The sequence below is a fragment of the Patagioenas fasciata genome, chromosome 2 (assembly GCF_037038585.1).
Source record: "Patagioenas fasciata isolate bPatFas1 chromosome 2, bPatFas1.hap1, whole genome shotgun sequence".
NCBI classification, from domain to species: domain Eukaryota; kingdom Metazoa; phylum Chordata; class Aves; order Columbiformes; family Columbidae; genus Patagioenas; species Patagioenas fasciata.
Genome location: NC_092521.1, coordinates 21,883,873 through 21,906,926, shown reverse-complemented (window position 1 = coordinate 21,906,926; position 23,054 = coordinate 21,883,873). Strand labels below are relative to the sequence as shown.

General features: G+C 38.6%; 2 protein-coding genes across 3 annotated transcripts in view; both read right to left on the bottom strand.

Moving 5' to 3' along the window:
- DPYS (dihydropyrimidinase) overlaps positions 1-1,530 on the bottom strand; it is a 34,501-nt gene extending 32,971 nt beyond the window's left edge. Inside the window, exon 1 of the mRNA XM_065830937.2 lies at positions 1,149-1,530. Within this exon, the coding sequence (XP_065687009.1) occupies positions 1,149-1,418 (270 nt within the window). The 5' untranslated portion in view covers positions 1,419-1,530. The remainder of the gene's footprint in view (positions 1-1,148) is intronic.
- A 6,838-nt stretch (positions 1,531-8,368) lies between these two features.
- Positions 8,369-23,054, bottom strand: part of LRP12 (LDL receptor related protein 12) — a 49,102-nt gene continuing 34,416 nt past the window's right edge. For both annotated transcript variants that reach the window (XM_065831063.2, XM_071803866.1), the window contains 5 exons: positions 21,448-21,583; positions 19,663-19,865; positions 15,488-16,589; positions 14,739-14,871; positions 8,369-11,596 (listed from right to left, as the gene is read on the bottom strand). In XM_065831063.2, the coding sequence (XP_065687135.1) occupies positions 10,733-11,596; positions 14,739-14,871; positions 15,488-16,589; positions 19,663-19,865; positions 21,448-21,583 (2,438 nt within the window). In that variant the 3' untranslated portion in view covers positions 8,369-10,732. The remainder of the gene's footprint in view (positions 11,597-14,738; positions 14,872-15,487; positions 16,590-19,662; positions 19,866-21,447; positions 21,584-23,054) is intronic.

Here is a 23,054-nt window from a genome sequence, read left to right as displayed (position 1 = left end):
ATGTTATATTACTCTTTCTGTTCCTAGATCAATCGGTCTCATTCTTCTCTTCACTCAGCAATCAGAAGCAAAATTGTAAATATGTCAGTATATTTCACAAAAATAAGAGGTTTGGAGAATGATGTAAACATTTGTGAATCTCTGATGAATTCAGCAAAACATTTTCTTCAGGATAAGTTGTTCAAACTGTCAATATTTTTTTGAACAAATTGGATGGACTTCCTCTCTGTTAAAAAGGATTTAGAATTAAATACTATTTATAAACCTCAAGAAAAAAAAAGAAAAGTCATGAGTTCCGCAACTCCACACGAAGCCTCTTTCTTCCTCTAATATCTTTTTTTCCCCTCTCTTTGTCAAGAGAGGTATTTCAGTGCCTTTATTTATTAAACTGAATGGGTAAATCTTAGCTAATCATTGAAGCATATTTTGCAACAGTTAGAACACAACTTTGTGTCCTTGATTCTCTTGCCAAAATATTTGTAGGACGATGATCTTGAGTAAATATCTCTGAACATGTTTCACACTTTGACTGTGGTTAAACAGGTCCACAATACCTAACTCTTGGACATCTGACACTAGGCTGGATCTAGAGTCTTCCTTTTGGCTCACCAACGTGACTATCTGGACATCCTGCTCTGTGGGAGAAATTAGATACTTTTAGAAAGTGTATTTGAACTGGACTTTCACGGAGAGACACAGCTAAGGATCGAAGTGAATGATGAAATAAAAGCTTGCATTCCCCCATGTTAACACAGGGAAAAGATTAGATGACCACAGAAGTGCTCCCAGCACACTGGGGAGTTAAACTGTTGCTTTAGTTAACCTTTGTTCAGAAAAGTAGGAAGCTTGTTGCATTTACCAATGCAAGTTTGTAGTCAGCATGGGGACAGCCCAGGCAAATAACCGCACCAGCACTTCCCACCCACAGCCAGAAAAGTCTCTGAAGGAACCCAAATAACATGCTCGTTGAAGGTGGACCTCTGAATACCCTAACTGCTTATTACAGTGTCCCAGCCAAGGTACAGTAACAATTGCTGGTGTTTGTTTCACACTCTTTTCTCTCTTTTAGAAGTAATATTGAATAACCAGCAGACATCCCTCTCTAAGAAACCTCATGTGGACACACAGACATGCATATGTGCACTCACCTTTGTTCCTGTATAGAAGTCATCTTTTGACCTGCTACCCATAAAAGGGAACTGCATGTGTGTATGAGTATCGATGCCTCCAGGGATCACCAGTTTGTTGGTCGCATCCAGCACAACGAGGCCAGTGGCTGGCTGAGGGTTTAGGTTGGGTCCCATCTGCTGCACCACTCCATCTTCCACATACACATCAGCCACCACAGAGTGGTCGTCGTTCACGACCTTTCCCCCCTTGATCAAAAGTCTCTGCTGAGCCAGGTTTTGGGGCGGCATGGGGTGAGACCGAGGCCTCAGCTCAGAAGGTTGCTCTTGCCTGAGTGTTCCACTGCCCACCCTTCTCTCAGAGCAGCAGCTATCTCCGAATGGCTCTAAACACACCACACAGTGCTCTTTAAACAGACCAAGAGGAACTGCCCCCTCTGCCCTTGGCAGCTCCACCTCCCACATCCAGTGGAGCGCCAGTGCCCAGCAGTGCACTGGCCGGCGCCGGGGCTGGCGGCAGAGCCGACCCCAGGCCTGTCCTGCTCCAGGTTCTTTGCCTGGAGAACGCAGGCCAGGTTTTGAGGAGGGGCTGGCTGGGTTCTCATGGTGCTCACTCCAGCCTGCCCTGTACATCGCAGGGTTTGAAACATGCTGGGCTAGTTTGAAAATGTGGTCATTCTTTGGCTTGTGACACTCAAAGGTGACCCTGTGCTTTGCAACAGGTTTTGCAGAAACCAAGGGTGACCTGAGCTCCTCAAAGAGGTGGCCGGGGAGCCCAAGGGTGACCCGTGCTCCCTGCAGCAGTGCTCACGAGTTCTGCCTGTGCAGAGGGGCCAGGAGAAAGCAAGGCAATGGTGGTCCAAGCATCACACTCATCCCAGCAAAGCCTCTGCAGGCCGATGTGGTGTGGTCCCCTTTGTCACCATGGGACTGAGACACCACCAGAGGACACCAGCAACCAGGATCTGCTCCCAAACTGTTTCTCAGAAGACGATTCAGGACACACAACCTAAAGACCCAAACACAGCTCTCCCTGCTCCAATGCCACTACTTGGACATGCTGGCCTGGGTGGAGAATCCCCTCGGACGTCCCCTGGATCCTATTCTTAAGTGTCTACAAACATTCCTACCTGGAACTTCATGCCAAACTCAGAGCTGTAGGTCCCACAAACCAACAAGGTAATTGAGTGTCTGACCTTATAATGGTGTGCTTAGGATAACTGAATCTAACCCACAGGTGGTTTTGAACACATTAAAAAGTTTGTTGGTAGATAATGACATTCTATCTAAGCAGCCCTTTTATTCAGTCCATTTGGACAAAGAAGATAATCTCACATCAGCTGCACTTACATGCATTTGGTAAACATTTGATATTTCAACAGCTCAGCTGTCCCTGGAAAGAATGGCCTGAAATACCATTTGTGGGACAGAAATAATCCTTACAATATTGTGAGAACACAACAGGTCTCATATTCTTGGTAATAACTGAATATGTATTGTTCTTGCTACAAGGACTTTGGCTCCTAATTGGCTTTGTAACCTTCATTCATACACAAAGCTTTTTACTCTTTTTATCCTCTTTTTTTAATCATCTTTTATACTTTTTGCATAGTTTAAAACAAATCTTTGCTCTGTGATCAGTGGCTGACTCTGCATTGTTGTACCTGTTTGGGCTGGGATAGAGTTTATTCATAGCAGCTTGCATGGGGCCATGTTTTGGATTCGTGCTGGAAACAGTATTCATAATACATGGATGTTTTAGTTATTGCTGAGCAGCACTTACACAGCATCAAGGCCTTTTCTGCTTCTCACACCACCCCACCAGCAAGTGGGCTGGGGGTGCACAAGAAGCTGGGAGGGGACACAGCCAGGACAGCTGACCCCAACTGACCAAAGCGAGACCCTGTACCAGTTTCAGTTTAGCTGCCGGCTGGGGTTAAACAACATCTGTGCAGAGAAGTTTCCTGTTAAGAAATATTTAATCATACTAAAATACTACATAGTAGTTCAATGATTTGAGAGACATTGTAGAAAGTCATCAGTTGCAACTTGAATCTTACGCTACTGCTTTTGTGGTTTGCAGCAAAGCAAGTAATCCTGGAAATCTAAACTTTGGAATGTCTTGTTTAGTGTACCTATCACAGAAGTATGATCAAAGAGAACGGTCAGTAATCTAATGATTAACTTACTGGATTTAAGATGAAGAACCCTGAAGAAAACCCAATCCATATCTATTACTTACCTACCAAAATAAAATAATTCAGCAAATTAATGAATGGATTTTCAAGAAATGGATGAATGAAGTTTGGAACATTCAGAAGATGTTGAGGACATCTTCTGAAAGTCATTATAATGAAGACACAATCAGTTTAAATCTTTTGAGGTGCGCACATGCTCACCCACCTCCCCCTGGAACCTTTAACTGCTATCCCCCAGCATAAAATGTTATCCTGTAACTATCCCATCTTAGTCTTATCCTGCCTTTTCTTCCGTTTTAACATCCTTCCTACTATACCCTATTTCTGAAAAGCCCGTCTATCATCAGTCTTCAGGTTTTCCTTAGTCCAAAGATTCTTACTGACATTAAGCTTCAAATAAAAGTTGGTGAAGCAGATGAATATCTCAAAATGCGGGGCATGCAGACAAACAAGCTTTTGGACAAACAATAAAGGATGTTATGTGAAGGAAACTAGAGACTGATGATAAGCAGTGGAGGGAAAGCTCAGCTAATGAAAATGTGTTATTAAACATATTTTCCAGTTTTGACAACTTTCCTCCAAGGAAGAAAGACTGGATCATGAACTGGATTTTCAACTCCAGAAAATGAGCAGAAAGGATGACACTGATTTCAGTAATGCTGGATAAAGCACTTTGGTTTAGACACTCAGTGTAAAGATGTGTCAGTTTGATGTGAACTCTGGATTTACAGAAGGGAATGAGTGATTCTCTTTTCCCATATTCAGAAAGTCAGAAGGACGTGGAATACTCAATAGGCATTTCTCTGCAATTCTCATAAAGAACCCATAACATCAGGTTACCTAGCATTTACTTTCACACCCCTCATTTCTGCAGTGGGAATTTAACATTCATTCAATAAAATCAGATGGTTTACATGGAATTCTACCTCATCATTGTGAGACAGGTACCCCTCACCAAAACTTCGCAACTATAATAGTTTTCTGAACAATCTGGTGCTGGCTACTTTCATGAGACAGATTTGCAGACACAAACAGGTGGTGATGTTCTAAAATCTAATCTCTAAAGGTTTCTTCAATTGTAAATGCTTTCCAAGCAAGTACATAATATTCATTTTCTATAATAAAACCAGACTAAAAAAAAAGGATTGTGACTGGAGTTGATTTCTGTAGTTGATCATCTGTACAATGATAAATACACTCTCTTAGTGTTAAGTACTGGGTCACATTGAAGCTCCAAGTGCCAATCTTTACCCAAATATATTTGAAGTGATGCTGCAGTTCATTAGCATCCAGCTGTGGACCCCACATCTGTGACACAAAGAAAACCAGCCAAAACTGTTGCACGTGCTGAAGACCATACTACTTTTTAAAAGCAACAATAGGTGGTGAGTGTTCTGCCTGGTTTCCGTAAGACTAAGTGCTTCTTGCTCCTTGAACTTGCTCAACACAAACAGATCACAGACAGCACAACCAAGGAAAAGATCAGGAACCCAGCAGAGCAGCCCCTAAGGAACTGTAATATCATGCTCTTTTCAGTATTCACTTCCCTTATTAAGCATCCAATAAAACAACCACCTTCTAAAAATCCATGAGACCGCAAAGGCAGTTCAGCTCAGGCATTGAAATTCTAGGTGCCAGGACATTCTGGGAAAGAGGCTGATCAGATGTGTCCGTTGCTTCCTGGTAGATAATCTCAGTCAAATAAAGCTAGTTCATAGGTGGGATATTTTAAACTCCAAGAAACATAACCACAAAATCACAGAAATCAGCTTCTTTTGGAAACTGGTATTTTTACTAATGCATTATCTGGAAACAAACAAACCAAACAAAAAAACCCCACAAAAAATACAACAACAACAAACAAACAAAAACCCCAACCAACCAACCAACCAACCAACCAACCAACCAACCAACCAACCAACCAGCATCACTGCATAATACTATTTATATTCTTTTGGCTGATTCTCAAACTCAACATTTATCTTTTGAAGCAATGTGAAGTCAGAGTTATAACTGCTGCTCAACATACCAGGCAACAGAAAGCAAAACCAAACACCTCTTATCCCTTGCCATACCACTGCAGAATTAAGCTGCCCGTCTATGACCTTCCTCATTATCCTGTATATTGCTCCTGCCTTTGTTTCTCATCTGATGCTCCAGAACCACCACCTCTAACTGGAGTTTTCGAAGGTGCTTCTTAACTGACCATAGGAAAGACAACAGGTTTAAACCAATACATTTTACCAATCGTTCTTGCTTCATTTTCTAGACCTGGAGAAGCAACTAAAAATTATTTCAGTGTTTCTTTTGTCGTACCTTTAGATGCACAACTATTTGGTTGCAAAGCTACGAACGTAATTCTGCTAATTATTCTGCCTTGCCTCTGACTCAGATATCTGCCCCTGTTGTTCTCTATAATGTGTCCTTGTTTCAGGGATCTTTTTCTTATTCCTTCAAACAAGCTTATTCTTCTGCCCTTTACATTTTGCCTAAGAAACCATTGTTTCTTGTTAGGAAGTGCACCCTGAACCAGAACTCCTCCTTTCCTTCTCTTACACATTCCTGATTTGACGTGCCCCACCCACTCTGACTTATTTTTGGGGGGTCTCCAAGTGCTTATCTCAAAAAAAAAATCATTTTCACAATGGAATAGATTATAATTATATTCCTTTAGAGCTTCTAATCCATTTTATTACAACTCCCTCATCATTCAAAATCAAAACACAGTGACTCATCTTTTCATCTTAATTTTCTGCCTCCTGTGTTCCACCCCTTTCCTTCCTGCATAAGCAGCATACAGGGTCACTGTAATGTGGAATAATCTTTCAAATTGAATACAAGTAAAGTTCTTTCAGGTTGTGTTTTTTCTTTGGTACTTTGATAATACAACTGAGTCAGGAGGAGGAACTAATGCTGAAATGTAAACACTTCTGCTAGATTCCAGGACAGAGGGAAATTTTACAAACACAGATTTTTGTCAGAATATTCACAAAGATCAGGTATGTTTTGTAATGCGGGCTTTCCCCAAATGCCCTTTCTCAAAGTCCAATCAGGAATCTCTAACCTAGGTTGCTTATAGAGCTTCTTCTCTCATTTCCCCCATCAGTTATGGAGATAATCTTGTCTATCAGAATCGCAGAATGTCAGGGATTGGAAGAGACCTCAAAAGATCATCCAGTCCAATCCCCCTGCTGGAGCAGGAACACCTAGATGAGGTTACACAGGAAGGCATCCAGGTGGGTTTTGAATGTCTCCAGAGAAGGAGACTTCACAACCCCCCTGGGCAGCCTGTTCCAGTGTTCTCTCACCCTCACTGTGAAGAAGTTTCCTCCTGTTGCCCCTTGTCCTATCATTGGTTGTCACCAAGAAAAGCCTGGCTCCATCCTCGTGGCACTCACCCTTTATATGTTTGTAAACATTAATAAGGTCACCCCTCAGTCTCTTCTTCTCCAAACTAAAGAGACCCAGCTCCCTCAGCCTTTCCTCATAAGGGAGATGCTCCACTCCCTTAATCATCTTTGCTGCCCTGTGCTGGACCCTCTCCAGCAGTTCCCTGTCCTTCTTGAACTGAGGGGCCCAGAACTGGACACAATATTCCAGATGGGGTCTCACCAGGGCAGAGTAGAGGGGAAGGAGAACCTCTCTTGACCTACTAACCACTCCTCTTCTAATACACCCCAGGATGCCGTTGGCCCTCTTGGCCACAAGGGCACAGTGCTGGCTCATGGTCATCCTGCTGTCCACAAGGACCCCCGGGTCCCTTTCCCCTACGCTGCTCTCTAGCTTCAGTTTAGTGGAAACTATATTCTCTTGCCCCAAGTTACTATTCACCAAATAAATCACTGGATGTGAATGGAAGCCTCAAGTGGACACATACATTGACAGGCTAGGAACATTCTTCTAGAACACACCTCCATATCAAGACCAATATGCATGAACTAATTTAATTCATTTTGAGGGAAAACTAACTACAGTAGTCAAATCCCAAAAGAGGAGAGAGAAGGAAAACAGTTCTAACTATTGATCTGTTTACTTCTCCATACCTTCAATGACTTGGCAAAAGGACAGGACAGACTTCTCTCTTGTCCTTTCAGAGCACACCCTGTTTGGGGCAACTGGATTGTAGATGATATCGTGTACAAGTTTGGTTATTTTCAGAAAAGAGACACAGTCAAGAGAAAAAAAAAATCACGTATCACAGCTACAGGAAGATTAAAGCTGTTAAAGATTTATGGAAAATGTGCAGGACAACTGCAGCAGTCAAACAGGTGCAGAATAAAACAGGTCAGTAAACATTCACTTCTCAGAAAGGAAGAAAAAGCCTTGTTTCAACAGGAAAACCCATGATTAACTTCGATCTGCAGTAAGTATTTAATGTGAGAACTCACTGGAAAAGTATTCGTGTCCCAGATTTGAATGGTGATTTTCCTAGACTGAATCCAAGCTCTGCCACAAGTTCTTGCTTTGGCATTTGCATAGGAAGCGGAACACAAGATACTGCAACTAATTCCAGCATCCTCTCCGAGAACCTGTTTTGAAAAAAGAGCTATCAGCAATACTTGCTGAAATTGTACTGAAAATGGACTTGACTTTGGAAACAAAACAAGCCCTTGAAGCACTGGAGGTTCATTCAGCCCCCTTAATGTTTCAATGCAAATCAAGTGACAAGAAAAGCACGATACATGAAGAGAAACAATGACAAACTCCTTCCAATGCTTCCAAAGATTTACATGAGGAGAAAACTCGCCTCACAACAACCTACATTCTTCAAAGCTTTCAGATGAAAGTGATTTATTACAGAAAATAAGATAATTCCAGAGTGAATCATTCTGACGTTTCTTCAAAATGCCCTAGCGCAGCTGAGCTAAATCAAGAATCATTTGAACAAAATGTTAATTCAAGCTCTCCAGAACAAAATGAAAGGGATATGACTTAACAGAAGTCTCAGTAAAAGCAAACCAAACAACATACCCACAATCACTACTAAAAGAAAAATTGTTCACTCCCTTTAAAATCACAAAGAAAAAAAATCACTGCAACAAATTAGCCTCATACAAATATGAATTTTATTTACAATTTTCCAAATTCTCAATCAAATGTAAATTCTCAGTTAAACGTGTAGCATTTCTCCTTTAAAACAAATTAAACATTGTGTTCTTTTTACATCTGCAATATGGAGTCCATAGGTACATGCTATTTGGGGCATCTAATGGAACAAAGTTAGATCACTACGTGTGTGTATAACACCGAAGGTATTCTGTGAAGACTCTCCAAAATGCATCCGCCTCGGGGACAAACATTTCCGTAACCACTTTCTAATATCAATTAGTTAGGAAGGTTTAAAAACCCAGTATTTTATACCAGGATGTACTGTTCACATGTATTTCAGGGTGTGTTACCATGTTCCTATTGCAAAGTTGCCTGCTCTGTAAGCAACGCCACTGAAATCAGACTAATGATTACCCACAGATTCAGATATTATTCAATGTGAATAAAAATGGCCATTGATGACTTTTACTCAAGTATGTGTAATTATGGGCCAATCTGTACCTGAACTGGTACCAGTGTGATGTGATTTGTTCTGAAACTTGAAACCACACGGGTCATTATAATAAAATCTTTTACAACTGTATTGCACATAAGGTTCTCCTCAAAAGCACAAATCTACATAACCATGTCCTGAACTCAGAATTTACCTGCTAATTCTCATGAATAAAGTCAACCAGACGGTAAAATTGTTTACTTTTCTCATCCCTGTGTCTGTGAAAGAAGAGAAGAGGGAGAAGATTTATACGGTTTGGAATCCATTCAGCTATTTGTTTCTTCTGCATGTGATTTGTACTTCAGAGATGAGGGTTTTTAAAAACTAAAATAAAAAGTCAGACAGACCTTGGATTTATCTTTAAAAGTACCTCAAAAACATAACAAAAACTCAATTCAATTTTGATACATATTAAAACATTTTAGTCAGTTCTGCCCGACAGCATAACACGACAGAAATGCACAAGACTTTAAACATGCTTTAAAATGACATTCAACAAAGTATTTAAAATTTAATAAATAGCATACAATCACACACAAATACATTTCATACTGGATCTTTAAGCCTACTAAAAACAGACTGGCAAAGAATAAATAAAACAGTAGTTGACATTTTTGTTTTTAAAAGGTGTAGATTCTTGTTGTCACGCTAGTAGCCACATATTAACCTGCTTTTCACAAAATTGGAAGTTAAGAGCTTTTTTCCACTGATCTGTTTTGCTCCAACATGTAATATAATAAAAAAATACACTAAAAGGGATTTCTTTTTGCTTTTAAAACAACTAGTCTGCAACCAAGTAGACCAGTTTTTAAATACAACGAATAAATAGGGAATTAGTAAAGCAAATTCAATTGCAACAAAAATGCAACACCCCAAGAAAAGAGCCATGGAAATATATAGCCATTGCAATATTAGACAGTAATAGTACTTAAAGTGATAGTGCTTGTGCACTAAGCTCATTAGAGACCTTAATATGATTTTAGTGCAAATCCCTTGAGTCCGAACAAGCTTTACACCCTACAGTACTAGGGAAAGATCTATTACCAGTTGGAACTTAATTCTGTAGTGTATTTGTACATATTGGATATTTAAATAACTAACACATATCGTAATATCATAGGCCCTTTTTTACTTCAAATCAAAAAGACTAATGACTGGGGATTTTACATACTATTTGGCTGTACCATGTTAGATTGCAGTTTAGGAAAGTCAGTGCTATAAAAGCTTTTGCCATCAGTTTATCTATTATATCTAAATTTCACAAATCATTGCATTTTGTACTTCTAAGAGAAAAAGAATGCTCTTGGAGAAAGTTTCTCCTCCCTTTAAATAAGTTCACATTATGACGAAATTCAAGAATATTTAGACAAAGTGTTGTATAAACTCAAAGAAAAGTACATATTTTACATTAAGAACCCTTACCAGCATTTAGTATATTAAATCACAAGTATGTTGGCAATAAAACAACAGAGTCAATTCCTAAAGGAAAATTCTGTACAAATTCACCTGTTAATATGGGGTTAAACAGGCAGCCAAATAAGTCTTCAGCAGCCATGTTTCTGGTTTGAACTACAGTACCAGGATAAACTCAATTTGAAACTAACAGGATAACTTCAGTTTAAAGAGTAATCGGATTATACTGGATACACACATTGTGTATTCAGAGCCATTAAAACATCACTCGAATAGTTCCATAACGTCATCCAGTATAAGAAATGTTTAATCAACCACACAGGCTAAAATAGTTTCAACATAATGCTGTCCTGGATTTTTTTTAAAACTAAAAACTAGTTTTAACTGTGAAGTACAAAACAATGACAGATATTGCTCCAACTTGTACACAATCTTTCCTAAACAATCCGTACCTAGCAGAGTAATAATGCCTCATCGTCACTAGTTTCATTTTTCACTGTTGCTTCTAAGCAAGTGTCAGGTATCTGGGCAGTGTGTACGATGCCACAGCTCTCACAGGGGCCATCTCGACTGCACGGCCTTACACCGTGGTGTGTTGCATTGTAAGGCTGTCTAAGCCCTGGTCCTTGATCTGAGCTGAGATCAAGTAGAGGTCTTGAACAGTCATTCATGTCAAAGTCTGATGCTACATCAGAGACTGGAATTAACATTTCAACATCATCATCCTCTTCTCTTCCACTTACCCCGTTATCGAGCTGTCTCAAAGGACTTTGGTTCTGATTCACTGAGCTTGATCTCCCTAAAGTAAAGCGTACCCAGCGTAAGCCTTGAGTCATACGACTTAGCGCACTAGAGAGCTGGTGACGTGCGGGACTTGTGCTTGGGGGCTCTACAGTCGTCACCTCTCTGCCACCATCCCTGGTACCGCTACCGCCGCTCTGCCCAGAGGAACTCCCACACGCACCCACCGGTGCTTCTACTGCTGTTGCAGGCGGGACTTTCTGGGGCAAGGTGGCAGCAACACCACCGACTGCTCCTGCTGTGTCTCTTCTTTCGTTTTCTGTGTCTGTATCATCAGATTCAACTGAAAACAGACTTCTGTGAGTATTATTTCTTTCTGCTTCTCTACTAGTACTTTGGCTGGCAACATCATCTCCATCCGCCGAGACCAATGCCAATGATCCAGAATGACGTGACCTTGCAAAATTAAAAATTCGATTCCAAATGTTACTTGATCTGCCAGCAATAGGAAGCCTGATCGAGGTAAATCCAAGCTGAGATCGTACTGCCAGTCTCAAGTTCTCCAGAACTGAAGCCTAAATAAGAAAACATGCAACAATCAAGTGTTGACAGGACGTTGGCACCGTTCTAACAGAAGAAAAATGACAAGTAATGTGAAAAATGACATACAATCACAAAGTTAAATGTAGAGTCTTTAACTCTCTAAAAAAAAAAAGTTTCTTTACTATAAAGAACTAGTATACGTAGCAACAGGCTATGTTAAAAACAAACCATGCATGAATGAAGCCTAGATTCTCTTGAGGAAAAAACCAATACGAAGAGGGAAATTAATCAGAAATGTGTATGAAAGAAAAGGAGCAATAGAAGAGCAATAAAGTACATAAGGTATGTTTCTGTCCAAATCAGGGACCTCTAAATAAACAAGTGCACTATAATCTGTATATGGAACACTGACTACAGTAGACCTACAGATCCGGTGCAAAAGGTATAGTACAGCAGGTATGCAAGATCTGTTACACACAATCTTACTAAGCAGACAAAGTAGTCATTGTGGATTTTAAAGTACAGTACACAGAAACACACCTCAAAAAGTTTGGGATTTAAAAATGAAATCTTCCAGAAAGATTTAACAGAGATGACCTTTCCTTATCCACTACCATGGGGCTGCCTCAATTAGAGACTAAATTAAATATCCCCTCTAGCAGGGGCTTGTAGTTAGATTCCACCCCCCCCACCATTCTGGCATAATCAGTTAATTCCAATTTCAAAATGTTTTAATACTTTCCTTTAATTATCCTGTGTGTTCCAAACCATGTATTTCCCAAATTCAGTATGCATTTTCTAGTCATTCAGCTATAGAACAATGCATCCCTGAATATTTCCGCTTAAAACCTTGCATAACTTTTAATTCGTTAAACAAAAATATTAACACCTTTGATTTGGGACTCCTTTCCTCAAACTTACAGAAAACAGTACTTCAGCTATATAGCTCAATTCTCAAATACCAGGGCAGAAGATCTGCCAGATGCCCATAATTCTGAAAATATTCACTGATGTGTTTAATTACAGGATAAAATCTATATACACAACTTTTTAATGAAGATTATGGCAAAAATACAGATTAGCCTTCAGAATAGCTCTTTCTTCCAATGAAACATTTAACATACATGTATATAGTTCACTTAGTTTACAAACACTGAACTTCAGTGTGCTCATGCTATCACCTTCTGCTCCCTTCCACAATCCTGCAGATACTACAGGATGTCCACAGCACAGTATCCAAACACATCATGTGCCGCCTAGCTCTTCCAATAGTTCACAGAATGAACTTCAGCTCATAGCTTATAGCTACTCAAGTTTTCAAGGCCACAAGCCGTATCTGAAATTGTGGTCTTCATAATGGGAATTTACTAACACTTCTCCATTGTTCAAAACTATTGTACATGCAGTGGTATTTTTATGGAGTGTGAAACCACAGTTACATAGAAACTACCCTTTGTTACGTGCTGCTACAAAAGATTGCCACTTTCAGTAGGTCTTTCAAATTCCATTATATTTTTGTTCTGAAAAATAATTTAAAATACATGCAAAGAACACCGAGTAGTTAATTCAATTTAAGTCAAACAGAAGATAAAAGAAAATGTCAGTAATTGCACAGCTTTTTAGAAGCTCTGGCACCAATTTCTCACTGCGGCCACTACATGTCTGGGTTTTCAGAACTGTCCTCTCTATCACAAGAATGCATTTTAGTAAAACCCAAGACCTTTAGGCCACCTTTATGGGGTTTCCTGACAAAAAACAGGTCTGAGCAAGCTAAGTTTGTCTGAAAAAACATAATGCTACCTAAACGTGCTAATGCACAGCTAACCTGAAGTTTCCCATACAGGGTAGGGATGTGCAAACACTGGTTTGTTCCAGGCTACCTGTACCAAAGGACTTGCACATCTGGGCATGACAACTGCACTGTCTTGCCAGACTTTCTTGAGCTAACTCTACCTCAGGAGGCCTGTGAGTGCAGCTGCATTGCAAACTGGTGAAGCTTCATTTCAGAAAAGATGACAGCAAGCAAATTTGTAAAAGTAGAGAACTGATTTTAAATGGAAACATACAGATCTTTATTATAACCATCATAACCCATCCAACAAGAAGGAGGGATTCTACTGTGTTCGTTACATGTATTCATTAATAACCTCATTAGCTGAGCTTAATGCTAATTTAGCTACTGAACTATCTTAATGATGTTTTCTTTCCAATATGTTTTCAAAGCCCCTTATGCAAATTGCAAATGATTTTCCTCTTCAAAATCCTTTGTGATGGATCACAGTTGCTGCTTGTGAAGGTGTATGTGTGAAAGAATAAGTGAAATCTATGGTAGAATAAGTGTAATGAAACCAGTTCTGTTCAAATTAAAAAAAAAAACCAACAAAACAATTCCCCTTCTCATGGTCTTATAACTATTTTTCTTGCATGCTCAGCAATAATAGCTAACTTCGCTTTATTAACTACAACACACAATACAAGTTAGTGTCAACTCTAATACAGCAGCACAGCAGGAGTCTTAGACTGAGACTTTTCTTCCATTTCACAAAAGAGCATTATAACTAAAGTCATTTTTTAAAATGAAAAAATTGTTTTGATAGAAATTCATCAACCAAGTAAGAACTGTACTCCTGATCCATGTAAGAATCAAGATGGCTAGACACCATCAGCTCCCATGTACTAGCTTTTACTTTGTTAGTCATTCCTGTTAATTTTATACAATGTTGCAGCCCTGCCTTTTCCACTGTCTTTTCTGTGCATAATGGGCATGATTGTACCTAAACATATTTGCACAGCGGATATGAACTACCATATTGCATTAGTAGTCTAAATTCTTTTTTCCCAAATTTTAAGGTGCTATCTTGCAAACTTATTTTACACAACATCATCAATACAGAACATAGAACTAGATCCACTGATCTATTACTTTTCATGCAAGAGGGATCCTATAGTGTATGTTACTGGCATTCATTAATAAGAAAAAAAGCCTGCTAAGAAAACTGTGTGGTGCTACCGTACCATCATTTTGTCCAATGGCTAATCCTTAGTATAATAGTGCTGTCCTGAAGGGAAGACAAGCAAATGCTATAGAACAAAACAATGCACATGAAAGTTAAACTATCTTTCTTTTAGCGTCCTTAAAAGTTAAGTGACGTGCCTGCTCTTTTGGAATCTTACCTGATTTGGTGAGCAAACAGGAAAATCTTCAACTGGTGGAATTAAACCCTGGGCAATTAACTGTCCATACGATGGAGGAGCTTCTCTTCTTAAGAGTTCAGCCTCAACTCTGGACAAATGAGTTTCAAATGATCTTTCAAAGAGAAAAGAAATTTCATCATACATAAGACTATGATGTGTATACATACATATTTAAGAGTAAAACTACACCAAACCATTATAATCTGAAAGAACACATTTCAGTAGTTTAAGTTCTACTAATTTAATTGACAAAGAATACACAACAAGTCTCTGCAGTTATTCCTATGGGTCTGTCCAGCTGAGACAAGAACAAAACCAACCCAACAGTTAAGTTCCTAAAACAAAAGCATGGGCTAAATATAAAAAGCACCAAGAGAGATGCTTATATTGTTTTATGAAAGTTGAAGAATGTGTAATCCTGGTATGAGATAGTCTACAATAGAAGAAACATGCTGTTAAATAGAGAACATAGATATTTAATTGCAGAAACGCCGCTTTTCCACTTTCCTTTTGCTAACAACAACTGAATCCTTAACACTCAATAGTTAAGTGATCGGAATATTTCTATCCCCTTTTAACTAATCTCTTTTTACTGTCAAAAAAAGGAACAACACCTTTAGAAATAACATGCAAAAATAATTTTATGTCAATAAAAATGTTTCAAGTATAACAAAATATATGAAGATATTTTAAAAATTTAACTTCTCAAGGCCATCTGTTCTTCTTACCTTCGCTCAAACATCCTGAGTGAGTACAATTTACAAGTACATCCCAGTGCAATGACAAGCAGCAGCCCGCAAATAAGACTCCCAATGACAGCTGCAGTTATTACTCTAGTGGGCACAATGACCGGACAATTCTCTTCATCACTGCCATCTCCACAGTCATCTTGCGAATCACAAACCCAGCTCTCAAACACACAGCGGTTATTTTTACAATGAAAATTTCCTGGCTGACAGAAGAAACAATTTTTTTCATCCGAGCCATTAGGGCAATGGTTCTGGTAGTTGCAGCGATCTGAACGAGGGTAGCAAACACCATTTCGAGAGCAGGGAAACTCATCTCTTTGGCACATGGTGCAGTTGGTTTCATCCCTTCCATTTGGGCAGTGCCAGTAGCCATCACAACGTTGCTGCTCTGTGTAGCAACCCCAATTTCCACCACATGGGATTTCCCAGGGCAAACAGAAGCCATCTACTTGATAGGTGGCATTGAATCCTCTGGCAGCATTCACTTTGTCAGCACAAAAATGGACTCTTATCTGTCCCGAGGACGAAACAACTGTGAGGGGAGCATGGGAGTCAAATGCTGTCAGTACGCGCAACAGCCTCCGTGGATTCTCCTCCAATCCATCATATATTTTGACATAGTCTCCAAAACCTGTACCATCGAGTTTAAAATCCGTGAATCGCAAAATTACTTTGCGATGGTCACCAGTGTCTATCAGCCAGGTGCAGTTGCTTCCAGGTGGATAGAAGTCAGGATAGTTGGGAGAACTGAAAGTACCATAAAAGTATTTTAACCACTGCCCACATGTTGGCACCTCACAGTCTATTTCATCTCCTAGGTTAAGACAATCAATGTTACCATCACATTTTAAAGATTCTGGAAGGCAAGTATAAAGCTTGGTGAAACGAGAAAGACACTGGAACTGCTTGTCCCCACAAGGTGGAAAGGAAGGAGCTGCTGGAGGATTAGCTTTGGCGCAGATTTCTTCATCCGAGTTGTCTCCGCATTCATCCATATTATTACATTTCCAGCTTTCTGGAATACACTTCCCATTAGCACAATGAAACTGGTCACAATCGCAACTTGGTTCATCAGATTTCCCTGAAATATAAAAAAAGAGAAATTATAAAAATATTATCTGTTTAAAATATAGCGCCTGATGGTTTGCACTATTTATTTGCTCTACCAGCTAGCCCAGAATGGCGAAACAACTATTTAAAGTCTCTGTAAATCATACATTTCAGTAAGTTTCAAGATAAAACAGTTTTTTCAAGTTGGAATTTTGTCAGCACATCAGCATGAGCCTCATTCTTAGCTGCTTTCAGTCAAATAACTTTAACCCAAGCAAGAAAACAGCATTCCTTTACAGTGACTGAAAAATCTGGCTAAGGTGCTAAAAATAAATCTGAGAAATACTGTTTCTCTCCTCTGTCACTTGAAATACAGAAACGTTTTGTCCTGCAGTACTAGCTGGCTCCTCAAATTCTTTCCTGTAAAAACGGTCAGGCTTCTCTCCATAAAACAAACTGCCATGGTCTATCCTCCAAAAAACTTCCAAAAAAATCTGTAATGCAGATGGTTCTACACAGCAGTAGCTCAGGAAATAAATTAGACAAATACACACTAAATCTAAATACTGCCATACTTCGGGTTTTAAAAAAGAAAAAAAGAAAGATGAACTTACTGTAATACAAAATTTTCCAGGAGAAACAGTTTCTATCTTGTTTTACGAGAGAACAATTCAGATTGGAAGTGATCTCTGGAGGTCACCTAATCAAATCATCTGCTCAAAGCAAGGCTAACCAAAGTCTGATTGGGTTGTTCAGGGCCTTGTACAATCAAGTATTTTCAAAGTTCCAATGCTTAACAACACAAAGTGGTTAAGGTCCTCATATCTAGTCTGAATTTCCCTTGCTGCAACAAATCTGCGTTGATAGGTCAAGTCACATCACAGTTCTGTTCTCCTTTTTACTATTTTAATATCTTAACACTAAAAAGAAAAGTGCTACCTTGAAATGATTTTTTCAAAAAAGGTGCAACAATATCAGCATTTGAAAAAATTGGCAATTGCTAAAGCAAGGCTTTTTTAAAACAAATGCAGGAAAAACATGGAACCAACAAGAGTGGTAAATGTTACAAGTACTGCTGAAGAGTGTTTAAGTCAATAAATTCACTGACAGAGAATAAAAGGAAAACAAAAATAAAAGTGCTGTTTATTTTGTTAAAAAACACCAACACAAGAACAAATCTAGTATCAGAAATATATGATCTTGTTCTATCACATATATATATGTATGTATTTTGTATATGCACAGGCACACAAACACATCATTCATAACACTAGGGTAGCAAATAATGAGTATAGATTTTGGCAGTGAATTTGAAACTTGTCCTGCCTAAACTGAATGACTGTGTGCCATAAGTGGAGGGGTAATATAGTAGAATGTGCATAAGAAGAGTCATTGAACTTGTTCCGGTATTGATTATACCCTAGCTCAATGCTTTTAGTTCCCAGTTTCTGCAAGGAGGTTGGGTAAGAAGCTGTAACATGGAGCTGTAAATATTAATGGCAATCTTGTGGTAAAAAATCAGGCACTGGGTACCACTGTGTGATGCTAACAAGAAAAAAATCACCCAACAGAAAAAATTGCTTTGTTGAAAACGTTACAGCTTCTTCCAACATGGGTTACATACTGAATTGTTCCAAGATATGACAAAGAGACAGAAAAGGATTTTCAGAAGAACTCTGCTGAGCCTGCAGGTTGCCTCCTTTGCCCATTCCACATCCTTATCTAAAAGGTCCTTCCTTCTCAAAGCCCTCAGGCAGGAACACTGCCTTCCCTCTGTGTTGTGAGGCCAGGGAGACAAGCCGGGCAGAAGTCGACACCTTACAGAGGATAACAGGATGTGCGTGGGCAGTTAGAAGAAACAGCAGCAGATGATGATGGATTAGACAGTGGCTTTTTTCTCCCCATTATGTTTTTTGGTGAGACAGTAAGCAAAACACAGGTAGAAAGTTGCTCTGAAAGTTGAGCCAGCACCAAATGCAAGGCTGCATCACTTCTCCCAGGACTTGCTAAGCTACCAGGAGCTGAAGCATAGAGGAAACTTTTTTGTAAATTTGCAAACAGGCAATAAAAAGGGATGAGCTCATCTGGAAACCTCAAGTTTGTGGAAGAGCACAGAACACAGAATAGGGCAAACATGGCTTAGGTTAGACAAGATCAGGGCCCCTTTTACTGAATCTTGGTGGAATAGTTTTGAAGATGGGTGGCAGTGGATAGGTGTAAGAGAGTATAAACTGTTTTATGGAGGAGTTGAAATTAGTGCACAGAGACTTGGAACAGGCCAGAGAGTAGAGTATAGGCATATACTGAGGAAGCAAGAGAACATGAAACCATTGTGAAACAAAGAAGAATCTAACTGAGTATTTTTGGTTATCAGGACATAAAAAACCATGATCATGCTACTATATAAAATCCTAATATTGTTTAAGGACAGAAAAAAGTTTGGAACTAGTCTTTAACCATGACTGTCTTTGTCCTCTCGGCAACAGTTACTCAAGCAAGAATTGCCCACAAAACAGTCTTAAACTATTACTCTTGGTAACTACCTTATATTGCATACTTGAATTATCCAAGAAAAGTTTTGCGTATACAAAACCATACCTATACTTGGCTACAGTAATCTATGCTGTTAATAGTTTTTTAAATAACAGGGTTTTTTTTGTTTGATTGTTGTTGGTTTTAATAGTGAGTATACCTTCTGGAGATGGGAAAAAATGATGCAAACGCAAAAAAAAAATCCCACTGTTTATTCTCTTGCTCTGTATTTATGCTTCTCAGAAGTATACCCAACTATTTTAACAATTAACTTTATTCTGATGAAAAAATTTAAAATCTTAAGCTGTGTTAAAAAACCTCCCAAGTTGCCTAGAATGAATAGCAAACTCCTCCCACCTCCAAATCATTCACTCTGCTCATTACTGTGAACACTAATTCCTGCTTTGAATAGTTGTTGTACTTAAGATCAAAATAATCTAGACAATATATATTTTCAATAAACCTTGAATCAACTACAGGAAAGGCATATACTGTACCCTGGTAGAAGGAAGTAGCTCTTGAAACAGAAAACAAAAACCATAAAACGGAACTAGATATCATTTGAAACATACCAGCAAAGTAGGCTAATCTGAAGCCTTTTCTGGAGATGCTGTCATCAGAATGAAATCTGATCCAAACATGATCCTGTGAAGAGATGTATGGTGATGGAATGGAGGAGCCGCATGCTCTGTAGCCTTCCATGTTCTTGTAGCTTCCAATTGTTAACCAGTCTGAGCTGCATCGTCGTGATCCCTGAACATCGAAGTCTTGAAAGCTGGGAGGGAGGGAGACAAAAAAACAACAAAAAACCAAACCAAACCAAACCAAACAAACAAAAAAACCCAAAAACAACAACACACACACAAAAAAAAAAAAAAAAAGAAAGATGATGTCAAAATTGCTGGGTAATTGCTACACATAAAAGTGGAAATCAGCTGTAAGTTCTTTTCTGATCAGAAATAAAAAGTGGCCTCTCTACCCACGTAAGATTGGGATTTAACCTTGTAGTGATGGTACTTTTATTAGGACAGCAAGAATACATTCCATCAACCAAAATATTGCATCCAGTACTTAAAGAAGCTCAGTTTTGCTACTAAAAAAAACCAATCAAAACCAAAAAAAAATTAAGCCGTAATTAAAAAAAAAATAAAAAAATCTGTTAATGACATTGTCTTTATGTGTCTCATTTAATTACTTTCATATACTAAGTGATTTTATTTAACCCAAATATCATCAGAACTTTAGCTAATGCTACACTTAGCCAACAATATGACTTCACGTTATAAATACAGCTAAATTGTTCAAAACCATGATTTCAGGTAAGATTTGCGCCCAGTTGCACTACTTGGTTACCTACTGGGTATGTCACGGCATGAGAACAGCTGTATCGAGACACACTGTCATGGTAATGAAGTGTGAAGGGAAGACAGTCTGGGCAAAACAGGTCAGTGCAGACAACACAGCAGTAAACCAGAAATGAGATGTGAAACATATACAAGAATGGAAGAAAACCATGTGAGAGAAAAAGAAATGAGTTTCATGAAAAATAAATTGTATGAAAAAGTTTAGAAAGCTTTCTAGTAGATGAACAGCTCTACTTACTTTACATGGCAGTTATGCTAATTTAATATTTAGTAGAAAGACTGTTTACACTAAAAAGCAGTACTTTAGAAGACTAACTGATGTCAAAGCAAATACTTCATATTGAAGATCTGCTTCTTAGGTCAGCAGGTCTGTACTGGAAATTGAAGTAAATCTGCAGCTAATGCAGTTCCAGAATCAGCCTGCAAAGCAATACTAATTTGTATCTTGATGCTAAAACAAGCCTAGATTTCCCTTGTGGCAGTGATGGGCAATGAACTGGTGAGAACCTGAACATCCGATACTACCTTTTAATGTTACTTCTTTAGAACAGTTACAAGGTACGTGAAACTGTGTGGAGTTCCCAGCGCCAAAAGTCAGCACTTCCAAAACCACAATCATATCTATTGATTTACTATTTACACCCTGTCACTTCTAAGCACACTGTGAGACTTCATATCAATGAAGCATTAAAGAATTTCTCCTATCGATTTTTTAATGCAAAATTCTTATATTTCAAGGACATTAAAAAGAAATCAAATAAATAAGCATATAGAAACTTTTTCTAGTCAGCAACTCTCCACATGAAAACAAATGTGATGTGGATCTGTAAGAGCAAATCAGACAAAAGGAAAGGCAGAAACCAGACAAAATAGAAATCCTACATTTACAGGAAGGAAGAGGAAACCTGCAGTTAAAAATGTCAACAACTGGCAGTTAAAAACGTCTAGTCAGCGCTTCTTCAATCCATGTGGTTAATACAGGAGCACTGTTACCTTATAGTAATGATCTCCCCCGGCTTTGCACGGATGTACCAGCTACAGTTGATTCGGGCAGGATACTCAGAGGGCCACCCCGGACTCGTGATTGTCCCACTTGGTGATCGAATTTGTTCTGGAATATCTCCGCAAGCTAAAAAATACATATATATTGAAAGTAACCTGATTAATGTCATTTTTTAAAAAGCCAGTAGGACAAAAATCTATCAAACCTTATCAGGGAAAATATCACACTGAGTTAGATGAGGTAGCAAGAAAAACAATGTCTAAAGGAGCTTGTAATGGACACAGGTCACCACATGTCAGCCAAAATATATTTTCCAGTGTTGGCAGTACAGAAGTTTCTACTATTGGCAATTAGCGCTACACATGAAAAGAGATTACTCTATACAGACTTTGACTACTTATTAGTAATGTGAAAGATCTTGTATTTCTTAATTTTATTTTTAGCTTTCACAAAGACTCAATTCAATTTAACTATGCATTTACACCTTCTACTGACAAATCCATTAGAATGTGAAAAATAAACTAAAGCAAAATAATCAAGTAGTTGAAATTTCCTGTCTTAAGAAAACCCAGTGCCTGGCCATCATTTCAATCCCCTCTTCCAGCCCTTGGCACGGAAATGATCATCATACGCATTATTCCAATGCCTGGAAAGCAAAGAGCACTTACTGCAGCACATTTCATTTATAGATATTAAAAGTCAGGTTTACAAGAGATTATTCTTAAGAGGGACTTGCATAACTGTATTTCTGATAATGGACTAGAAAGCTTGTATTTATAGGACTAATTCTACGCAACTGAAGTAACTCAGTCATTTGTATTCTTACTTTATTACAGGTGCAGCTTTTTTATTGGTCCTAACTCTGTTGTTCCTTTCACTGGAGTGTTCTCAGCTCTGCTGATTTTATTTCAAGTAACGTACGTATCAGTTTTGTGGGTTTGTTTCACTGTTGCTTTTTTTCCTCCCTTAGCAGCCTTATATTCAACACCTGTCATATAATATTCACAATCTTCACATAATTAGAAAGGCCAGAATACTCTTGCTACAGAGCCTGAAACTGAGGAACTTTCAGAGGTCAGAAAGGACATGAAAAATAATTGCCCTCTGTGCTCTTATTTCAGTGTTTCCTCACTGCTAGTCCAAAACTCGCGAGCTCTCAAAGCTTACTAGCAGCATTATCAGTTACACACAGCAGTTTAAACACAACAACTATTACAAATGAGAAGGCATTTTCATTATTGTCTGGTGATCAAAAGCTTTTAGAATTTTAAAATTTTGAATATGTATTTGATCAAAATAACCAATCAGAATTGATGCAGTGAATAAACAGGATGAAGAATGAACTGCATTTGTAAGAGAGCAAAAGTTGTTTGTAATAATGTAATTTGTAAACAGGTTATTTTTTTCTATTTTTACCCTCAATCAAGCTTTTAAGATCATTTTTCAAGACAACAGGGACCTGAAACTACTGACTCTTTCCAATACAATAAAAAGCTATAACCTTAAGCAAAAAATATTTCTGTATGGCATAATGCATTTCTAAAAATAGGTTTAAAAGGATTAAAAGGCAAAAATGTTGGTATATGCCTGCATCTTC